Source organism: Trichoderma evansii (genome assembly GCF_050947405.1).
Source record: "Trichoderma evansii strain SZMC 28006 chromosome Unknown GGI43scaffold_2, whole genome shotgun sequence".
NCBI classification, from domain to species: domain Eukaryota; kingdom Fungi; phylum Ascomycota; class Sordariomycetes; order Hypocreales; family Hypocreaceae; genus Trichoderma; species Trichoderma evansii.
The window spans coordinates 3210765-3230375 of record NW_028145204.1 but is presented as its reverse complement, the minus strand read 5'-3'; the positions used below and the strand labels follow the sequence as shown (position 1 = coordinate 3230375).

The 19611-nt window shown below is 49.6% G+C and overlaps 5 protein-coding genes across 5 annotated transcripts; 4 read left to right on the top strand and 1 right to left on the bottom strand.

Moving 5' to 3' along the window:
* The first annotated feature begins 1334 nt into the window (after positions 1-1334).
* Positions 1335-2246, top strand: GGI43DRAFT_395023 (DUF1304 domain-containing protein). The gene has a single exon (XM_083204829.1). It carries the CDS (start codon positions 1666-1668, stop codon positions 2029-2031), a length of 366 nt encoding a protein of 121 aa, XP_083065573.1. The 5' UTR covers positions 1335-1665; the 3' UTR covers positions 2032-2246.
* A 144-nt stretch (positions 2247-2390) lies between these two features.
* Positions 2391-4592, top strand: GGI43DRAFT_395022 (A/G-specific adenine glycosylase). Its single transcript, XM_083204828.1, has one exon. It carries the CDS (start codon positions 2527-2529, stop codon positions 4384-4386), a length of 1860 nt encoding a protein of 619 aa, XP_083065572.1. The 5' UTR covers positions 2391-2526; the 3' UTR covers positions 4387-4592.
* Positions 4593-5285: 693 nt separating this feature from the next.
* GGI43DRAFT_380075 (coactosin family protein) lies at positions 5286-5726 on the top strand (the record flags this gene model as incomplete). The annotated part of the gene is made up of 1 exon (XM_083202927.1): positions 5286-5726. The coding sequence occupies one exon, from the start codon at positions 5286-5288 to the stop codon at positions 5724-5726; it is 441 nt and encodes a 146-aa protein (XP_083065571.1).
* Positions 5727-8458: 2732 nt separating this feature from the next.
* On the top strand, positions 8459-10431 carry GGI43DRAFT_429863 (amino acid/polyamine transporter I; the record flags this gene model as incomplete). Its single annotated transcript, XM_083209180.1, has 5 exons — positions 8459-8798; positions 8926-9206; positions 9348-9547; positions 9615-10192; positions 10259-10431. 5 exons carry the CDS (start codon positions 8459-8461, stop codon positions 10429-10431), a joined length of 1572 nt encoding a protein of 523 aa, XP_083065570.1.
* Positions 10432-14291: 3860 nt separating this feature from the next.
* Positions 14292-15108, bottom strand: GGI43DRAFT_173151 (uncharacterized protein). The gene is made up of 2 exons (XM_083199744.1): positions 14970-15108; positions 14292-14909 (listed from the first exon to the last, which is right to left on the bottom strand). The coding sequence occupies exons 1-2, from the start codon at positions 15009-15011 to the stop codon at positions 14484-14486; spliced, it is 468 nt and encodes a 155-aa protein (XP_083065569.1). The 5' UTR covers positions 15012-15108; the 3' UTR covers positions 14292-14483.
* Between the last annotated feature and the right edge of the window lie 4503 nt (positions 15109-19611).

Genomic DNA, 19611 nt, shown 5'->3' with positions numbered 1-19611 from the left:
ATTGAAAGCTTCGGTTCACTACTAGAAAACATAGCAGCAAGGAGCGTATACGACAATATTTTGGCTTGGACCCCCAACAACGGCTCGGAATCAAGTGACCGCCGTTAGATAATAAGGCGACCCGACATACTATTGCGGCACCTTGTGGGAGGTGGAAGTGCCTGTTGTGAACGGATGAACGGATGACTCTCCCAGAATTGGCATCGGATAGCTCCTTGCTGCAACGTGAACTTCATTCAGCTGGAATTACGAGGGGGTAGAGTGGGAAGATATCGATTTGACGCGTAAGGGTCACGCAGGTTCGGCAATCATTCCAGCCGCGACATGTAGCAACTTCTCCAGCGCCGATTTGCATTCATATTCGGCTGAAATGATGGCGCTTCCCCCACCGTTTACTACCAGCCTCTGATAGGATACACATCTACAAATATGTTTCAAAGGGGAACTCGGTGAACATTTTTGCGCAAGTACGATGAAGCCTCAGCTCAACATATTCCATCGATTGAGAGCCTGTTCCAGACGATCAAACTGCTCTGTTGTCTAATACTGCGAAGAACAACCGACGTGCCAGTCAGATATCTTGAAAGCATTCAAGAATAGGGTCCTGAACTAAGGCTGGCCAATAAAGCTCGAATCTAGAAGCCTTTAAAGTACAGGTACGGGGCATGATATCTGGGAGCTCTTAGTTTCGTCTCCAGCATTTATATATTATAAAGGCCTCAAATCCTTATCATTTCTCCATCCGCCGTCGCCCTTGTCGACCACTTTTTGCTCATGAAGGATTAGATCGCTATTGATCCCGTTTGACCAATATTTTATACCTTTCATCGTCTCAACGTCTTAATACACTGGACGAAGAGACTGCACTGCGATTTGACAGCGGCCTTGAATTCATTCCACTGATAGCTCCTATGCTTTTATAAATCTATACTCTAGGCTTTAGACATAGCGTTCAGTCGGTCGCGGATGGATCAATTGGAAGCAAATTTTTGGTCAAGTATGTGTTCAGATCACGATATGCAAAATTATATATTCTGTCGCAGCTATCTGGCTCAATGATAAAGCCATAGCCAAGCGGCAATTCTATGCAAGTGTAAGTCGCTCATACGGAGACTTGCCTCGGCACAGAAGCTTCATTGCCGGCACCTACAGGCAACAGCGTTTCTCTTTACCAGATTACTACGGTACATACAAAATTAGCTAGCCAATCTGATGCGAGGAACGAGGCCAGACCCACCGTATTGCCGTTTGAAGGGTTACAGGGACGTCCGTTTGTAGTAAGCCATCGCTCAGTCCGATAGGCGCAGTCAATGCAGCTAGTTTTTTCCGTGAAAAGGGCATTACTGCGATCACATATTAAAGAGCCTTTATGGTACAGCAAAATTGTAACATTTCGTTACCAATGTTTACCAAATCTTAATTCCGCTCTCACAATCCAGATTCGCCGGTATTCATTCCGCAGCTAATTCAAAGTACGACGCCACAAGCCAAACCAGCCAATCGCCTGCGACACCAGGTTCCCCGAAAGCCACTTTCTTTCAGCTAAAGTCTTCTCGGCCAACCGATAATTGGGGGGCCAGCACCGCTGCCTTCAGCCCGCCTGCGGAGCTCGCTTCAGAAACACAGCAACTCGGGAATCAAATACGAAAAACGAAGAAAAAGACAATGGCTCTATTCTCTAAACTCGCCACCGGCACCGTGGGCGCCATCCACATCTACATCCTTGTCCTGGAGATGTTCCTGTGGGACACCCCCCGCGGCCACAAAGCCTTCAAGCTGGCCCCCGATTTCGCCACGAAGACCAAAGTTCTGGCGGCCAACCAAGGTCTATACAACGGCTTCCTTGCCGCTGGGCTGTTCTGGGGACTTGCACACCCGGTGGAAACTTTTGGAGAACAAATCAGACTGTTCTTTTTGGGATGTGTAGGAGTTGCCGGCGTGTATGGCGCGGCGACGGCCAGCAAGAGGATCTTGTATGTGCAGGCTATCCCAGCAGCAGTGTCCATCGCGGCCACGCTGCTTGGCCTTTGAGAAGTTGAGATATACAATGCCACAGATGCATAATATCACACCTGTACATAGCTTCTACATTATATAAAACGTCTTAGCATTCGCTCCCAAGCGAAAAATTTTACATATCTACAAATCTTGGCAAACTAATTGAGTGTGAACACTGAGGAGAAGTCCATGTAGAGTGTTATATCTGCATCTTGCATTCATAAATTTTCCTAAATATAATTCTTTCGACAATCCGAAATCGAAAAAAAATTCAGTAGAGATACATCAATAGAGCTCCCAATGCTTAGGAGATGCGAAAATACACGTATATCAAACATGCTGTTGGTGTTTTTTCACTGGTACATGTCGCAAGTAATTGAAGTGGTCCGTGCGCGTCGCGATTGCTTGTGCCAGACGCGCTTCATACCACCAAAAATGCGACCAAAGCTTACATGTACTTCCCATCTCATCGCACTTATATCAATCTATGGCAGGGTATTGTTTAGTACCAGCTATCTGAATTAAGCCATGCCTGCAACAAAGCGTCAAAGGCCACCAGCTAGAGCAGCTTCAAAAAGCAAAATAAATTCGTCTGACAGGGGAATCTCTCGATCAAAAAAGCTTCAAGATGCCGCGTCGCTAAGTGGCGATTCTGACTTTGAGATTGAAGCTGAACTCAGCCCACCAGAGAACGGCACTAAGAGGAGAAAGACTGCTTCTGCTTCACGTTCAGTTAAATTGGACGACACTTTGCGTAAAAGGCTCTTTGCCCGGGATTCTACAGAAACGTCAAAAGAACTATGCTTGCCGCCTGCTCGCCAGCACTCCATCATATATCACAGGCCCCTGCTCTTAGATAAAGATGTCGGATCTCAGGGTCGTAAAGCCTTGCTTTCATGGTTTCATTCGGTTAGCGAATCACGATCTATGCCGTGGAGAAAAGCTTGGGTCAATCCTAAAATGATATCAGACCCAATCGATCTTCGACAGACGCTCGAGAAACGCGCCTATGAGGTATGGATCAGCGAAATCATGCTTCAGCAGACTCGCGTGGCCACCGTTATTGACTATTGGACTCGCTGGATGGCCAAATGGCCAACGATACACGACCTCGCGGCTGCAAAATCTGAAGATGTGCTTGCTATGTGGAGTGGGCTGGGATATTACAGCCGTGCGACGAGGATCCATGAAGCAGCAAAGCTTGCGGTTGGTGACCCAGAGATGGAAGGCCTTTTACCATCATCCGCAAAGGAGCTTGAAGCGAAGATGCCGGGAGTCGGGGCGTATACCTCAGGCGCAATCTCATGCATCGTCTTTGGCAACCCAAGCGCTATGGTTGACGGCAACGTTTTCAGAGTGTTGAGCAGGCAATTGGGCATCCATGGAAACGTAAAAACAGACAAGACTGTCATTGATACTATCTGGGCTGCGGCAGATGCCCTGGTCAAAGCTACGTCCGAGCTGGACGGTGATGATGGATTAATAAACTCTGAGCCCAATGACAGGCCAGGACAATGGGGCCAGGCACTTATGGAGCTGGGCAGCACAATCTGCACGCCAAATCCGAACTGCTCTCAGTGCCCCATTACATCGACTTGCCGTGTTTATAAAGAAGGCGAGCTGCAGGCCAAGAAGTCGAAGGAAACATCTCTCAGAATACCAGATATTGAAGATGCTTGCACCTTATGTGAACCGTTTGAGGGTGACGTCGAAGACAGCGATGACGATTCGGCACAGGATAAGAAGCGTGGCAAGGCCAAGAAACCCGATGCGAAGCAAAGCAAGCAGGCCACGTTGACAGCTTTCGCATTCACGAAGAAAACTATCAGCAGTTCCTCATCCCTTTCTGCCTCTCCGTCAACAGCGACTTCAACCCCTGCCAAGGAGACTATGGAAGTGATCACGAAATACGCCCGCAGGTTTCCCGTCAAGGCCGTTAAAAAAGCAGCCCGCATAGAGGAAACGCTTGTATGTGCTATCCGCCGCGGTGACGGCCAGTATCTCATCCAGCGGCGGCCACTGAAAGGCCTGTTGGCTGGGCTATGGGAATTCCCTAGTAAACCACTCGAAACCCCAGCCAAGGTGGACAAAAAGAAACGAGAGCAGCTATCTCTCGAATACGTGTCAGGACTTTTACATGGCAGCAAAGCCGGTAAAAAGCCAAAGATATCATACAAGGGCGAATTGGGCAGCATAGATTGGCAGTTTACCCACATCAAGCTGACAATGCATGTTCATCTCTTTACTGTAGGCGAAGATGCTATGGTAACAGAGGACGACGGGGAACACCCCAGGCAATGGGTTGTTGACGTTGGTGGTTTTGAATCGATGGGAACGGGGATGCGAAAATGCTGGGATATGGTGAAGGCAGAAGTGGACGAGTTGTAATGATTTGCCGGAGTGAAATTGGAAAGGAAAATGGTTTTTCAAGTATTGTAGCCGATTTACAGAAAACAGGAACTTGTAATTAGACGATTAGATCGGACGTTGGCGTTTGATAGATGGGTATATGCTCGCCAGGATACACTCGACTGTAGAGCCAATCTGTTAGAGTACAATAGTAGATATATTAAATATATATCCAAGTAATGTTACATGGCATTTCTCCAGCATTTGAAAGTACTCTTTTAACTTTCTAGGACAATATGCAAGGAGCAGCGATCGCAAAGCAGATCTCTCGGTAGAATCATGTAGATGGCGCTAGTCGCCTTGGAGGGTTGCAATATTGGAACACAAGAGATATCACCAACGCCTAATTGCCGCCTTTGCCAAGAAGAAAAAAAGGAAATTATTCAACCAAGACAAAATAACAGAACTTATTGATCATGTCCATTTAGATCTGGACTTGTTGGACTATGTACTCTTCTGCTTTTCCCTGCTCCTTTTTCAAAAAAGTCTAGGGTAAGCAGCTGACGGCGCGTAGTGCGTCCAGGGACTAATTAATCGATTAGCTGGCGAAAGGGGCTGTCGGTGGAGGCTCTGGTGGCCGACGATTCGAACATAGTCCGGATTCTTCCCCGCCCGCCCTTTGCTCTCCCAACCCTTAGATATACGCCCGTCGAGTCTGCAAGGTACGAGAAACATTAAGCAGGGAGAGCAAGAGAGATTCAAGATGAAGAAGTGCATGTCTCAGATCGATGCTAATTCGCCGTCTCTGGCAGATCCCGCACGTGCCGACCAAACCTCCGAACCCGATCTTGTACTCCCGATCGGCGGCCCGCCACGAAGTCGCTCTACGAAGCATCACTCTATATCACACCTACAACACCAAAAAAGAGAGTGAAATCATGTCTGGACTCGACGCCTCCGATATAGTGGCTGCGTACGACGATGTGCGCAACGACAAGCTGGAGACCAATTGGATGCTCCTCTCCTATGCGGCAGCCGTGGGTAACACGCTGGCATTGACCCAGACTGGAACCGGCGGCCTGAGCGAGCTTGTTGCGTCGCTGGACGACGGACAGGTGCAGTACGGCTACGTACGAATCGAATATGCCAACGACAAAGAGAGCACACGAGTCAAGTTTGTGCTGGTCATTTGGATCGGCAAGAACACCAAGGTGATGCGAAGAGCGCGAGTCAGCGTCGAGAGCAGCGAGGTCAAGAAGGTGCTGAACCACCACCACTTGGCCATTACGGCGGAAGAGCCATCAGAGCTCAAAGAGGACGACCTTGTGAAGCAATTGAGAAAGTCTGGAGGCGCGGATTACAATGGTGGACGAGGTTAATTTGGTTATTACTATGACTGTGAAGATGAACCTAATGTGAAGAGAAAGGGGGCAGTGGAAGAGACAAGAGAGAGAATGGAGAATGGACGGATGGATGGATAGATGGACGCGGAAGAGAAGAGGGAGCTCAAAAAAGCTGGATATCAATATAGACTATATATACATACGCGATTTGTACTTAGCGGATTTGCATGATGACACTGACGATGATTGACGACGATGACATGTAGTGACGGAACGATCACGTGCAAAAATAGATAAAAGAAAAGGAAAACCAGAGCAAGGGATCAGGCGAGCAGCATGATATGCTGTAAAGAGAGAGAAGGAACTCACGCGAGCAAATCGGCCACAATGTTCTGAAGAGGACAGATGGGCCGAGATTATCGCAAGACGCCCAGACCGCGGTGGATCGCGGCTTGTCACGGACAATGGAATAGTGAACGACTGGATGCAAGGATAGGATGAGACGACGAGGCTAAGCTGGGCTAGGATGGTTGTGATGGCTGGATACGGGAGGGCTGTTCTGAGAAAAACTAACGATGATGCGGTGTGCACTTGTAGACGAGGATAAGAGGATGGACACACAGACAGAGTCTATTATACACGAGATATCAGCTGCCAATGCTCCCAAGGTAGTATCGATTCATGTAAGCCAAGTACACAATACTACTTTGTTTCTATAGGTATGTAGTAATACCTGTAATACTGCTGAAAGCACCTGTCTTGTCCTGGTGTACCTTGCTCGTGATGGGCAACTTGAAGTATACCTACTTGCCCGTAATAAGACGCAGAGGCACCGCTGTAGATACCATTAGTTGAACGTATTAGCTGGCGGCGCCCGCAATGTACTGGCAGATAACGGGTTCTAATGTACGGTGCCTATCGTCTAGACTCTGCCAGTTCGTTCCTCCAGGGATCAACTTTGTTGAATTCCACGGGCAGCCCACGCGCTTTGGGGCTAGTGCGTGGAGAGGCCCTCGTGCAGTCTTTCCTCAACAGCCCACCGAGACGATTTTTTGGGGCTTAGCGGCGACTTGGATGTCTCTGGCGAATTTGCATGTGCTTGCGGGTCCTTATTTCACGGCCTTTCTCAGTACTGACTCTTTTTGTCTTTTTTGTCTCTGCGTTATTGGTTTCGCTTCGTATTCATGTACATTCAAAGTACATCGTGGCTGGTACTACTAACCCGTCCTTTTGTAGGCACATACCTTGTCTGTGTTATTAGCATGCCTCACCAACGCGGTGGGCTTCAAGCATCAACAAATAGTGCGTGCTGCACTAATACGAGAGCAAATTTCACAAGCACCTCTCGCAAATCTAATCTGGGAATCTGTAACACGATAAAAATAACCCGCTGTCACTCGTAAGCATTCTAAAAAAAAAAATCAAGATCGTAGTAAAACGCCCATTACACACGTCTTACGCAGCACCCTGGATTTAAGGTCTTCTAGAAAAACTAAAACAAATAGAAACAACCATTCACACCACCATCTTGGATGGGTTTCGTCGGCCAAGACCGCCTCTTGGGCCCCAAAGTTCTGACGTAGTTTGCCAAGGTTGGACCAATCTTCCACTAACGAAGCCACCTAGGACCACAAAAGAGCCGCCGACAGCCACTCAAAGCCATGCAAAGCCATCCAGGACCAGTTTTAATCGCCTCCCCCTTGTCCAGTCCAGTCTAGCCCCGAGCCTCGCTACTTCGCTAGCCTGGGGAACCGCCCCAGTTACGGCGCCATATCATCCAAAAAAACCCATAATGCCATGATGATAATGATGGAAAAACTCGAGCTAGCGCCTACGCTGCTATGGATCATCTCTGGGGGGGAAATACCTCGCGGGTCAAGTAGTCGACATGTACTAGATATGTACTATTCAAGCATGTGAGCCCAAGCCCAGTACCTACTTTTGGTATCAACTCCAGGTTTCTCACGCCTTTTAGCTCTGGGGGACAAGGCTTTAGCCCGCTGAATGACTCTCCTGCTCATGTCTTAGTTAGAAGCTGCATTTGATTGGGACACGGCTTGTTCTCTCCCTATTTAGCGCGAACTTCTCGGAGCGTCGATCAACGCCAAGTTCCTGTTACTGAAACTGGCCGGTGCCGCCCCGCCGGTGCCAAATAAGAGAAGGGACGGTAGGAAAAAAGAAGAGAGAGACATGCCTTTTTGGTACTTTGTGATTTCCTCGACTCGGAGGTTTTCTTCTTTTTGTCTTCTCTCGTCCTACTTAAACTTGTATTTAATCTTTTCTTCTACTTTCCGACCCTCAACACTTTTGGAATTAGAGACACTCTGTGCTTCCCCCACAAAAAAAAAAGAAACACTATAATATAGTAGTTTCTTTTTCTTTTTTCTCTTCACAAGTTCCATCTCTTATTAGACAAGGCTTCGAGACCCCCAAGCACGCGACAGACATCGCATGCGGCCTAGTCGCACATGGACTTCAGCTCGTTTATGATAGCATCCTGGTATCCTTGACCCTGCTTACCTGCATGAGCTCGGCGCCACCAGCCTCTCAACACAATCGACTGTTGGATCTCGCAGCCTGTCGCAAAGTCTAGACCACACGTGCCTCTCTTGCTGCTCCTCCTCTTTTATTTACCCACTTCTTCTGTTTTCTTAAACTCTTAAATCTTCCTCTCTCGCCTCGTGCCTTTAGCGACGTCTTTTTTCGCAGCTCTGCTTGTTGTCGTGATACCCTCCGTCCTTCTCTAGACGGTCTTGTCCTCGCCCGTCATGTCGTCCTCCTCGTCCAAGCTGGGTGCAAGCCCGCCTGTGGTGGACTCGAAGCAGCTGGAGAGCAACCAGCTGTCCAGCGTCGAAGACTCCGCCGACCACCTCCTCGAGACCCTCGGTTATACACCCGAATTGTCGCGCAATCGATCCACGGCCCAGGTCGCCTTCATGTCCTTCGTCCTCGCCTCGATCCCGTACGGTTTAGCCACGACGTTATACTACCCTCTGCTGGGAGGTGGCCCTGTTGATATTATTTGGGGATGGGTCCTGGTCTCTCTCATCATTATCTGCGTCGCTGCCTCGCTGGGTGAAATCACGAGTGTTTATCCTACTGCTGGAGGTAAATCTCGCCAATTCCAGTCGCTCTTTTGCCCTGGGCTCTGCGACACGCCTGGTGCATTCGTCGCGAGCTCTTCCACAACCGCAAAATATAATAAACACAGTGCTAATCTTGTTGCTTTTTCCAGGTGTCTACTACCAAGCTTTTATGCTGGCTGATCCTAAGTGGAGACGTATTGCAAGTTGGATCACCGGCTGGCTCTTCGTTGTTGGCAACATTACAATCACCCTGGCCGTCAACTTTGGTACTACCCTGTTCTTCGTTTCTTGCATCAATGTGTTCGAGAAGGAGCCTGGTGTCGGTATCTTCGCAGGTGAAACATGGCAGGTCTTCCTCATCTTCTTGGCCCTGACGTTGTTCTGCAATGCTGTGTCTGCGTTTGGCAACAAGTGGCTCCCTTGGCTAGATGTAAGTCTCCCACGACTTTTCTTCCTTCCCTATCTTTTTCTTTTATGGCTGGCTCGAAGGCTAGTCACATTGTGTTACCCTTCATCCACCCCCAGTTGATAAATCTTGGAGATGACGAATTTCTAACTCTGCTGATAATAGACTGCCGCTGTTTTCTGGACATTCGCCGGTGTCATTGCCCTCATGATTACCATTCTGGTCATTGCCAAAGAGGGTCGAAATGATGCCAAGTGGGTGTTTGGCCACTTCGAGTCTTTCTCCGGCTGGCCTAGCGGTTGGTCTTTCTGTGTTGGTCTGCTTCATGCTGCCTATGCCACCTCTTCAACAGGAATGATTATTTCGTAAGTGCTTTGTCTCTGTCTTGATATTGTCTCTTTCTCGTCAATTAGACTAACACATGGACGCCAGCATGTGCGAAGAAGTCAAGGACCCTGCCACTCAGGTCCCCAAGGCCATGGTTGCCACCATCGTCATCAACACCATTGCTGGCCTTCTTTTCCTCGTACCCCTCGTCTTCGTCATTGACGACCTTCAGGCTCTCGCTGAGCTTGTTTCCGCTCAGCCTGTGCCTCCCATCATCAAGTCCGCTGTAGGCTCTTCTGGAGGCGCCATTGGTCTTCTCATTCCCATCATGGTCCTCGCCGTCATGTGCGGTATTGGTTGCACCACTGCTGCGTCTCGTTGCACTTGGGCTTTTGCTCGGGATGGTGCCATCCCTGGTTCCAAGTGGTGGGTCAAGGTCAACAAGACTCTCGATGTGCCTTTCAACGCCATGATGCTCAGTATGGTTGTACAAATCATTCTCGGAGTCATCTACTTCGGCTCTTCCGCCGCCTTCAACGCTTTCTCTGGTGTCGGTGTCATTTGCCTGACAGCCGCATATGGAGCCCCCGTTGGCATCAGTCTGCTACGCGGAAGGAAGCAAGTCCGCAGGGGCAAGTTCTATCTCGGCCATCTTGGTACTTTCTGCAATGTTGTCACAGTTGGTAAGCATTATTCTCTGTTCATTCCGTAGTTGCTACGCCAAATGACTAACTTGATACGTTTTATAGCTTGGTCTTTGCTCGCTATGCCGCTGTTTTGCATGCCGACTGTCATCCCCGTCACCCCCGAAACAGTCAACTATGCTCCCGTTGTATTCATTGCCGCGACGGCCGTCTCCGGTATTTGGTACTGGGCATGGGGCCACAAGAACTATGCCGGCCCCCCTGTGCATGAAGATTAAGCGAGTTTAACCCTTTAATTTTTAAATATATATATTTCACGATAAGGACAAAAAATGGATTTTGGATACCCCAGGAGTGGCGTTTGGTGGCAGGTGTTTTGAGATGAATGATGATGGCGGAAAACAAAATTTACATAGTTGTCTGAATAAATTATGAATTTTGAAAACTCAAGTTGTCGTTGCTTGCTCTTTTGTGTTGTCAAGATTGACTCAACAACACACGTCCAGTTGTCTTAGAAGGGCTCGAATTCATGCCAAATACCGTTATCATCGAGGGTTTCACAAAAGGGGCAACACTTGCAAAGACTGAACACAAGGGTAAGAATTGGTATCCCTTGCTTTCACAAACTGAACTGCGCACTGACTACCAACCAGAGTCTTGAAACGGCTCCTTGTGCTCACCGCAGGAAGAAGCAAAGGCCATGAGACAGCTCACCGTCAATTCGCTTGGACTCAAAAACTCAAACATGGCCCCCACGCAGAAAAGGAGGTAAACAAAGTTTTCCTATGTGCCACGCGACAAGATATGCCTCCCTGCCTATCTAGATATACTCTGCATAGCGGATAATGTTTTATACAAACGTCATAGATCTGTCAATGCAGCGGTATAGATTCATGATCACAATTCCAGATACGAAGAAAAACAGGCAATGTGAGTTCTGAGTTATTACATCTCTGATATGCATGTTGCAACTTTATCATCCACTGCAACAGTCATGCTTCTAACTCAAATTGTCGTCCAATGCATCGAAATCGAGACAGCGAGAACAGAAAAGGGATTCAAAATCCATACAGAACCCTGTCAAAAAGTCAAAAGGCGAGAGAGCATGATGAAAGTAAAGTTTTCAGCACCCCTGCCTCTGCGTCTCTCCTATCTCGTGACGGAATCCTCGCTTCGACTGCCCACGAACCAAGAAAGATCCAGTTTCCCCATATTCTTCCACGTTTACGGAGCTATACCTCACAAAGACGCAGACTTGTCACTTGACGCAGCTGACTTATACTTGCATACATTGCATTGCATCTACATTGCTAGCGGGATAAGCCTCTCTGCAGCTCTCTCCCTTTGACTTTCTACCGCTGTCATGTCGGTGAGGGAAATCCTGGGGATGGCAGTTGACGGGAACGGGCCTTTCAGCCGTCACTCTTCCCTCTGCCAGCTATGTGCTTATCTCGCATGGCTAGGCCAGCTGATGTGATAGTTCAACATCCTACATGGCATACCCCAGAGACGCGAGCCGTCCAGAACGAACCAACACGTCTCAATTGCTTTCAGCCAGATGCACCTCCAACGTCACGCGTATCCTTCCCGCAGCTCGTAAAGGCCGCCAGTGCCGCACCCCAGATTAATGTATATGCAATCATGGTGCCGAAGAAGGAGCATCATCCAAGCACTTGGGAATGCAAGGAGAGAGTGTAATCCTGGCACCAATTAGTACAAGTACTGCTACAAATGCCTTTTCCCAGCAGCAGCGGCAGTAATATACTGCTAGTACTACAATTGGGAGGGCGACAATGCGTATACGCGGGACGCTAGCTTACGAAGCCAAGCACCATCAATTGGTAGTACCGTCTTTTAGCCAAAAAGATGGTGATATTGCTCAAATGCAAGCCACTACAGGGTAAGGACGTGTGTGTCTTTGGGACTAGCGGTCAAGGACTACGGTAGAAGAATGGACTTGGACTTTGTCCTTGGCCTATGGCTGGAAGAGCTCACCGATCTGCTTTTGAATTCGATCTAGCGCAGTTTGTCTCCCATGTAATCCGTCTAAGCTTTCGGGTCTGTTGCCCCTCCCCCAGTCCGCGACAGGTAAAGAGTCAATACGGAGTACTGCGTAGATACACCTTCTATATCAAACTTTTCCATTCTCTAATGCCTCCCTTGTGCACTCCAGCTCGTCATTTCATATTAAGCTGCGCTCGACCGATTCCCAGGGCCTTATCGTGACCTGCCGCACTCAGCTAGGGTCATGACGTCTTATATCTGTCATGAGAAAGCTATCGTCAGCAGAAGAGGAGCTCCGTAAGCCAGACCCCATCAAAAAAGAACGGCTGGTGAAAATAAAAACGGGAGAGAGAAATGAGCCAAAAAAAAAAAAAAAAGCGAAGCCCGAAATCTCCATCCATGAAACTACCTGCTACCAGTAGTAGTAGTATTGTTAAACGCTGCCCGACGAAATGCTGGCCATTTTTAGCCCCCCTCTTCTTTTCTCTTCGATGTCCCTTTGCGCAGAGGCCAAGCATCCCCCATGTCCCGGACGCCCGTTTGTGTTAATATAGCATCAATCACAAAAATGATCATTCATCCGTCACCGGCAGCGAGTGGGGCCGAATGCGTGTACATTACCATTACATTAGAACACGCACACTCGGTTTGTTAACATCCATGCCTTTGGTTTAGTTTAGTAACGGTAAGCCTACTCCGTTGGGAAAAGGTATAATAATAACCACGATGCACTAAGTATGTACGGTAGGCGCTTCGTATGTGCTTCAATTTCGTTAAGCAGCCCAATACGGCGTAGTTACCGTAGTATTCGTGCAACCGTCTGCATCGGTGTGGCGTTGCTCGCCAGAGAATCTGGAGCGTGCATTGCAGCTCTCGCTGCAGCCCTTTCTTCCCATTAGCAAGCTGCAGACGATGGTCAATAGCTTCGGCCTTCAATTTAATTAGAATTGAACCTTGGACTGCGGGGAAAGGGCCTCGAGCTTTGAGCTGATTACATGCTAGGGTTGTAATATAACTTCACTGCTGCTACTAGCTGTATGTACGAGTACCAGAAGCGAAGCGAAGCAATTGAGGGGGTGCAATTGAGCATGACATGGCACGGGTGAAGCTTACAGCAGGCGTTAGCTCCATCTCCTCCCTCGTCCTCGCCGTTATCCCGGAGAAGCATGTACAAGTACCTACCAGCAGTAATATTAGTAGTAGCACTACCTATTTCGTAGCCTCCATACGGGCAGCAGCAGCAGCAGCAGCATTAGCTAGCATGCGCTGGGATTTCATCAGCCCCCAGCCGACAGACGGCGCCAATGGAAGTCGGTGTGACAGCCGGGGTGAGGAGAAAACTCAAAGGGGGGTGTAGTAGGAGCTTGGGAGAATAGTCCCGGTAGAGAGAGAGAGCTCAGGTCGGGCTGCATAAGAACTCCAAAAAAAATTGTAATCATCACGGTAAGGCGGAGCTGTGTTGGAGAGCTAGTTACCCTATTTGGCCAGCGCAATTGGGAGTCCTGGAGATTTGGTATCCCAGCAGTATGTGTTAGTCGAATTTTGGCACCCAAGAGCCACTCTTAGAGAGAAAATAACTCTGTGATCGTCGCGAATCCACTGCTGTGACAGGGTACGTATTTCTCGATCCTCATAGTGATCCATGATCAGGGCTGGATTTGGCATGCACCTCATCACGATCTAGAGGGGCGAAAAAGGATCCGTGTTTCGCATACCCAGGCCCCAACGCATTTGCAAATGGATTTTTAAGATTACATGCTGGAAGAATGAGGTCAACTGGCGGAGAAACGTAAAGAAGAAGAAGGAAAAGGAAAATTTTCCTATTACTACTGCTTCGCTTCGTACTCAGGCCGGTGGAGAGGAGGCAAACGATGTCACAATGCATGAGTAACGACGGCACGAGTAACAGCGGTCGGCTGCGGCGGAATTCGACGTGGCTCATAGGGGTGTGCTTTTTTTCGCCCTTCGTCTGCTATCTGCGTGGTGTTTTCTTGCTCAACGTACGGTATACGGTACGGATAGCAATCTAAATTCGATGCGGCGCGGACGAGCCAAAGAATGCGGCGCGCATCATGGCCTTTCGCGGCACGGGATGGTGGGCAGACCCCGACTTTGATAACAGGATTTGGCGCAGACCCTTTGCTAGCTAGTAGTATTTGCCATCGCATTCTCGACGGATTGAATCACGGATTGTCCCCTAGATTTGCGCGGCGCTGCATTGGAATGCCAATGAGCCCCTGATGCTCGCTGCGCGCCGCCTATCAGTCTAGTCTCGACGCCCCGAAGGTAGTATTGTAGCTGCTCGGCCTCCCGTCGATCAGACCTTCTAGACTTTTGAGTTGGCTGATCCCCCCGATCTAGTTGTCTCCCGTACCGGTGGCGAGCCCGAGATAACTGCCCAGCTGTTCGGGCACTCTCCCGTGCATCTGCAAAAGCTTGAGGCCCAACATCTTTTCCAGCTCATCTCCGGAGACTTTGACCACGAGGCAGAATGAGCGCTTGAATCGACTGTAACACACATCAGCATGTCGTCATCGGTCACGGCCAAGGCAGAGGCAGCCCCGCCTCTGATCCCTGTCCGCTGCAGCACGCAACTTTGAAACGCTGCAGCGCAGCACAAAGTCCTCTGACTGAGACGAGTTCGTGGCCGGCGAGCTGCTGCTTGCTGGGGGCTCAATCTCGGTGGGCCATTCGTGCAGACAGGCCAGACCGATGGGGCTCGTCCGCAGATTGTGCGTGCGCCGTTAAATTGCTCCGTCCAACGTTAGCTGGGAGCTGTTCCTCAGACGTGGTTGCAGCTATCTCAACATGCCTTAGCTGGTGTTGCTCGTAGCGCCTGTGCGCTTCCCAGCATGGCATGAACCCGTGGCGATGCAGACTCAAATGATCAAGTGCCATGCCAGTTCCGCCGCCGGCATAACATTAAACTTCCCGGGGGACAGCTCTGGCTGCCAGTGTCAATGTCTAAAGTGGAAGAAAGATGCCACCATCTCTTTACCCCGCCCTTTGTGATATGCACGTTAATAAAAGGTAAATTCTGATGGAGGCTTAATAAACTGATAGCACCAGCAACCAAACACGGATGAGACGGATTTGCCTGGCATGTGATATCCATGTTATCAGTCGTCCTGGCTGGAGGTTGGTTGGGCAATTTGCAGTAAACGAGCTCTTCCTGGCGCCACATTTGCGGAGCAGAGATGCAGGGCGACCAAGGCTAGACAGGAAACGCATCCCCATGGAGAGGGTGGTGGGAAGCTCGACCCCTGGCGCCAATGGCCTATCCTTGGAGTAGTTCAACGCCATGTATAAGGTACGGAGGGAGATGAAATGCACGACAAGCCACCTGGCGGCTGCAGGTGGCTTGAAGGGTTGCAGCTTGTCGAACCACGAGACCATCTGGGCTGATATTGCCGACTTGGTAGATATCAATTGTCGATGGGGCCAGCGTGATAGACGGTCCGCATTTGGCGAGCATAGCAAGATGGAAGCTGACTGCTCATGAATAATCAATCGGCAGCCCAGCTCCCGCAATGGCTCGCGTTGGTTCTCCGTATTTTTCTTTGGATCTTTTTCGAACCAGTGGACCAAGCCCTAAACGAGGAGCAAACCATCTCCACGGGGAAAGACCTCTATCTCTTCTCCTCTGTCTTTCTCTCATTCTCTTTGGCCATCCGGGTCCCAGCCCAGGCAGTAGCGCTGGCTGGGGTGCAAGGAGGAGAAGGGGGGAAAACTATCACAACATCTTCTTACCAATGGTTGGCCAGAAACTGTTGGATGGCTGGCACTTAATTTGATTGGGGAGATCCTCTGGATGGCACCGTACCCACAAGAAACCAGGTCATATAGCCCCTTCGACACGGCATGAAGGCGAAGAGAAGTGGGTTTGCTCCTCTCTCAGCCTTTCACACCCACTCTACTAGTCCTGATACTAGTAATAGCTACTACTTACTCGTTGTGGATGTGGTAATACTGCTACTACTGCTACTACTACTACTAGCTTCCTGCATCATTGCCTTGGAATCTGCGGCTTGTAGAACCTAGAAGATGAATGCCACACCAAAAAGGCTCGCTGCTACCATCCTTCCTCTCACCGATTTGCGTTACGCGGCAACGGCGAACAGTCTAGAAGATTGATGTGATGCGGAAAGGAACCAAAGCCGTCGTGCCGGAAAGGTTTATTTTACTTCTGCTTCATTTCTCGCCACAGGGTCCAATGGATGCGTACCTATCAGAAGGCAAGGAGAGAGAAAGAAGAAGTCAAAGGAGGCGAAGGAACTTCCTGCTCCTGCAAACTACAGCTACCTGCAGAGAGAATGAGAGTGAGTGTACCGGGAAGGTGGGTTTGTTTATTAATGTGCATTTGCGTGCTATGCAATCCATCACAAGCCTGCAGAGCATGACTTTCCCGCTTTGCTGGCCATTGCTGCTGCTTCAAGTCAGCTGGCCTCCATCCCCCGCAGCTTGATGGCAGAATGCGAGTAGTATCTGCCCGAAAGACGTGCTTCTTGAAGATGAATATTTTCCGTGACTACAGTTGCATGCATATTGATGTTCTGCTGATGCTCGCCATACGTGCTACATGACATGACACGGCATGACATGGCATGGCATGGCAGAGCGGATTACCGCCCAAGCTCGGATCCCTGCGTAAACCCAAACCCTCGCCAAAGCACGCTCTTCCGGAGATGTGCTTGTAAAGGGCGTTCGCTCTTATCTCGTGTAGGGGTCAAGGTGCACGCATACGTTCAAGTGCTCGCATGTAGTGTTGAGATGTATTATGAGGTATCACCCTTTGGTGCTCCATATAGTAGCCCCGTCCAACATGTACTATACTTGTACGACTCGTGCTACTCCAAACCCGCAACGGCATAAAACATCGTGAGGTGGGGCTGCCGGACACGGGAGTTTGTGGGTACGGATCGCTCCGACTTGCATGTCCACGGCCTGAAGTTGGGCGTTTGTCGGATGTCTTCAGCATCTGCTCCTAGCCGATGGGTTTCTGGATGCAAGAGAAATTCATCTTTGGGCACTCATCACAAAAGACCCCTTCTTGACCTGCCAATGCATAAAAAACGATGTCTCAGTAGACTGCATGTATTATTGAGAGCGACAACCGGACCTTAGTGATAGATAAGGCTTCCGTGTGTCGGAGATTTTGGGCGGCGGCGCTGTTGTTATCGGAAGTGGGTTTACCGCGAATAAGTGATTCATACTACCATAGCATGGTTGAGATGTAGTAACCGGCTCTCGCAGATGCAAATTTGCATGAGTCACTTAGAAAAAGGCGAATAACAAAATTACAACTTCCTTGGTATGCTCGTTTCTATTTTTTTCTCTTCAACGTCTTCAGCCCAGCCAGGCTCTCCTTTTTAGGGCTCGTCCGCCGAAGCTGGCTGCGCATTAGTATTCCATCTCTGGAAGCTTACCCCTGCTTAGCGTAGATGGCAGCCTCACAAGGGGCGAGATTTCGATCGAACGATGGCCGTGAAACTCGCTAAGCCAGCGCCCCCCCGGCCCTCTGTTGAGACGTTACTGGGGGCTTTTTGTTCTCGAGTCGATGAAATTGCGATCCAAGCTGCAGCAATTTTCAAGATTGGCTTTGCAGCGACATTAGACGCCGATATTGCTACCAGGGTGCAATGCGACATGAGGTATCACAAAGAAGGAAATTGCGGTAGAAAAAAAAAAATCAGCTCTTGGATCCAGTTTCAGGTGGCGTGCGTGGACACACCCTGAGCCTCCATAGGGAGTGAGTAAGCTTTCTTACGCTTATCATCCAGGAGGGAAATTTTTTTTCTTTATCCTCTTTGCGGCTTGGGGTCGGTGAACAACCCGTCTCTCTGATGGCCAGTGCTTGGTGAGTTGAAGGGATGTGGCTGCAAGGTTTGCGGTGCATCCAGCGCTAAGCAGAAGGCCGATGATAGCGTCGCCGCGGAGCTTTGCCACCGGGTCGGTAGCCCATTCTATCCGGCGCTGAGAATTCCCTCGAGACTCGATCTAGAAATAGTTTGGGAGTTGATTGGTATGCCTGTATGGATTCCAAAGAAAGAAAAAAGCGAAGAAAAATATTTGCTCAGAGCTCTGCTCTGGGCTCTGCTCTGGGTGTATGCCCCTTGTGTTCCTGCTTGTCGTGACTCAGGTGCTTGCGTATTGCGAGCAGCTATCACGACATCAGCGTTCCTCTTCCTTGTAGTCTTCCAGATTACTAATTTTACGGCAGCAGGCATCTGTATACCAAACTTGTGCCCTATTTGCTTACCATGTGAACCTTCTCTTGGTGGAGATGCCATGCCTGTGTTAGGGAGATACTGACGTGCCAGTGGTGTCGCCAACGTCTGCATTATTTCAATGTATCAGAAGCCAGAGACAGAGCAGAGACAGTCGTGCTCCCCGCCTCCCATGCACATATAAGTGGGCCTGTTCTAAATTTTCCTCGCTTACTGTTGGCTGGTGGAGCTGCGGCTGCAAGACGTAGAACTACCTAGTAGCACGTATTAGCCGTACCTCGTTGTAGTACATGCTGTAAAGTAGCATTCGTTATTGGAGCGAAGCTTGCGTCGTTTTTGTGTGTACGAATCTGTAATGGTAGCAGTTGGCGCCGTGGTGCGATGGGATGACATGCAGTGGCCAGTGATCTGAGCTATGCTTTTCAAAATGGAACCATTGTTAGACTTGACTCGTTGGCGAGCGGGAGCTGCACCGGCGCTGCAACGCTATGCCGTGATAGTGGTGCGTTAGGACGCCAGTGATTCGATGGCCGACGAACGAGAAGGGAGGATTTGGTGCTTGTTGGGGATTTTGCCATCTCATCCTTGTTCTTGGAACGCCGTGCAGATGCTGAGACGCGGTAGAGATACGAGTTCCATCTAGTGGAAGTCCTAGTGCGTGCAGGCAAGGCCCCTTGGCGTCTAAGAGCGAATCCTCATCTCCGCGATCTCAAGAGGCAGCAAGCCTGAGCACACCCTATATGCTCTGGGCCGCTAAGACTAAGACCATCAGGCCGGCTAAGCCAAGCTCCCGTACAAGTAATCTATCTCGACACCATCAGCAGTAGGTATGTAGGCATGGATAGTGTGTACGGCATCAAACCAAGTAAGCACGGGTACATTACATTGCTTGCCTTACATATGCTGGTCACCTCTCGTCAGGCTCGAACAACCAGCCTGTCTGTATGTACAAGAACGCGCGGTTTTTTCAGCAAGCGGAGGCGCGCGCTCGCTAATAGTCAGGCGGCATCGAGACGTTTATGCCACTGGTGGTGCTGCCACTAGCATCATGTACAAAGCGCCGCCTACATGTAATTCGATATGCCAGATGATGCGCTGGGTAGGCAGGCAGAAGCAAACAGCTCTGTAGCTAGGCTCCAAGCCCGCACTCCTGCAGATTCTTCAGCAGGTCGGATGTCCTCGAATCAGTATTCATCGGATGAAGCCGCAAATGGCATGCATGCCAAG

Bases quoted from the DNA above. Each gene is read 5' to 3' on its own strand.
- GGI43DRAFT_395023 (XM_083204829.1), top strand. From the start codon at position 1,666: ATGGCTCTATTCTCTAAACTCGCCACCGGCACCGTGGGCGCCATCCAC.
- GGI43DRAFT_395022 (XM_083204828.1), top strand. From the start codon at position 2,527: ATGCCTGCAACAAAGCGTCAAAGGCCACCAGCTAGAGCAGCTTCAAAA.
- GGI43DRAFT_173151 (XM_083199744.1), bottom strand. From the start codon at position 15,011: ATGCTGGGAAGCGCACAGGCGCTACGAGCAACACCAGCTAAG. The intron at 14,910-14,969 runs GCATGTTGAGAT...CGTTGGACGGAG, and splicing joins TACGAGCAACACCAGCTAAG to CAATTTAACGGCGCACGCAC.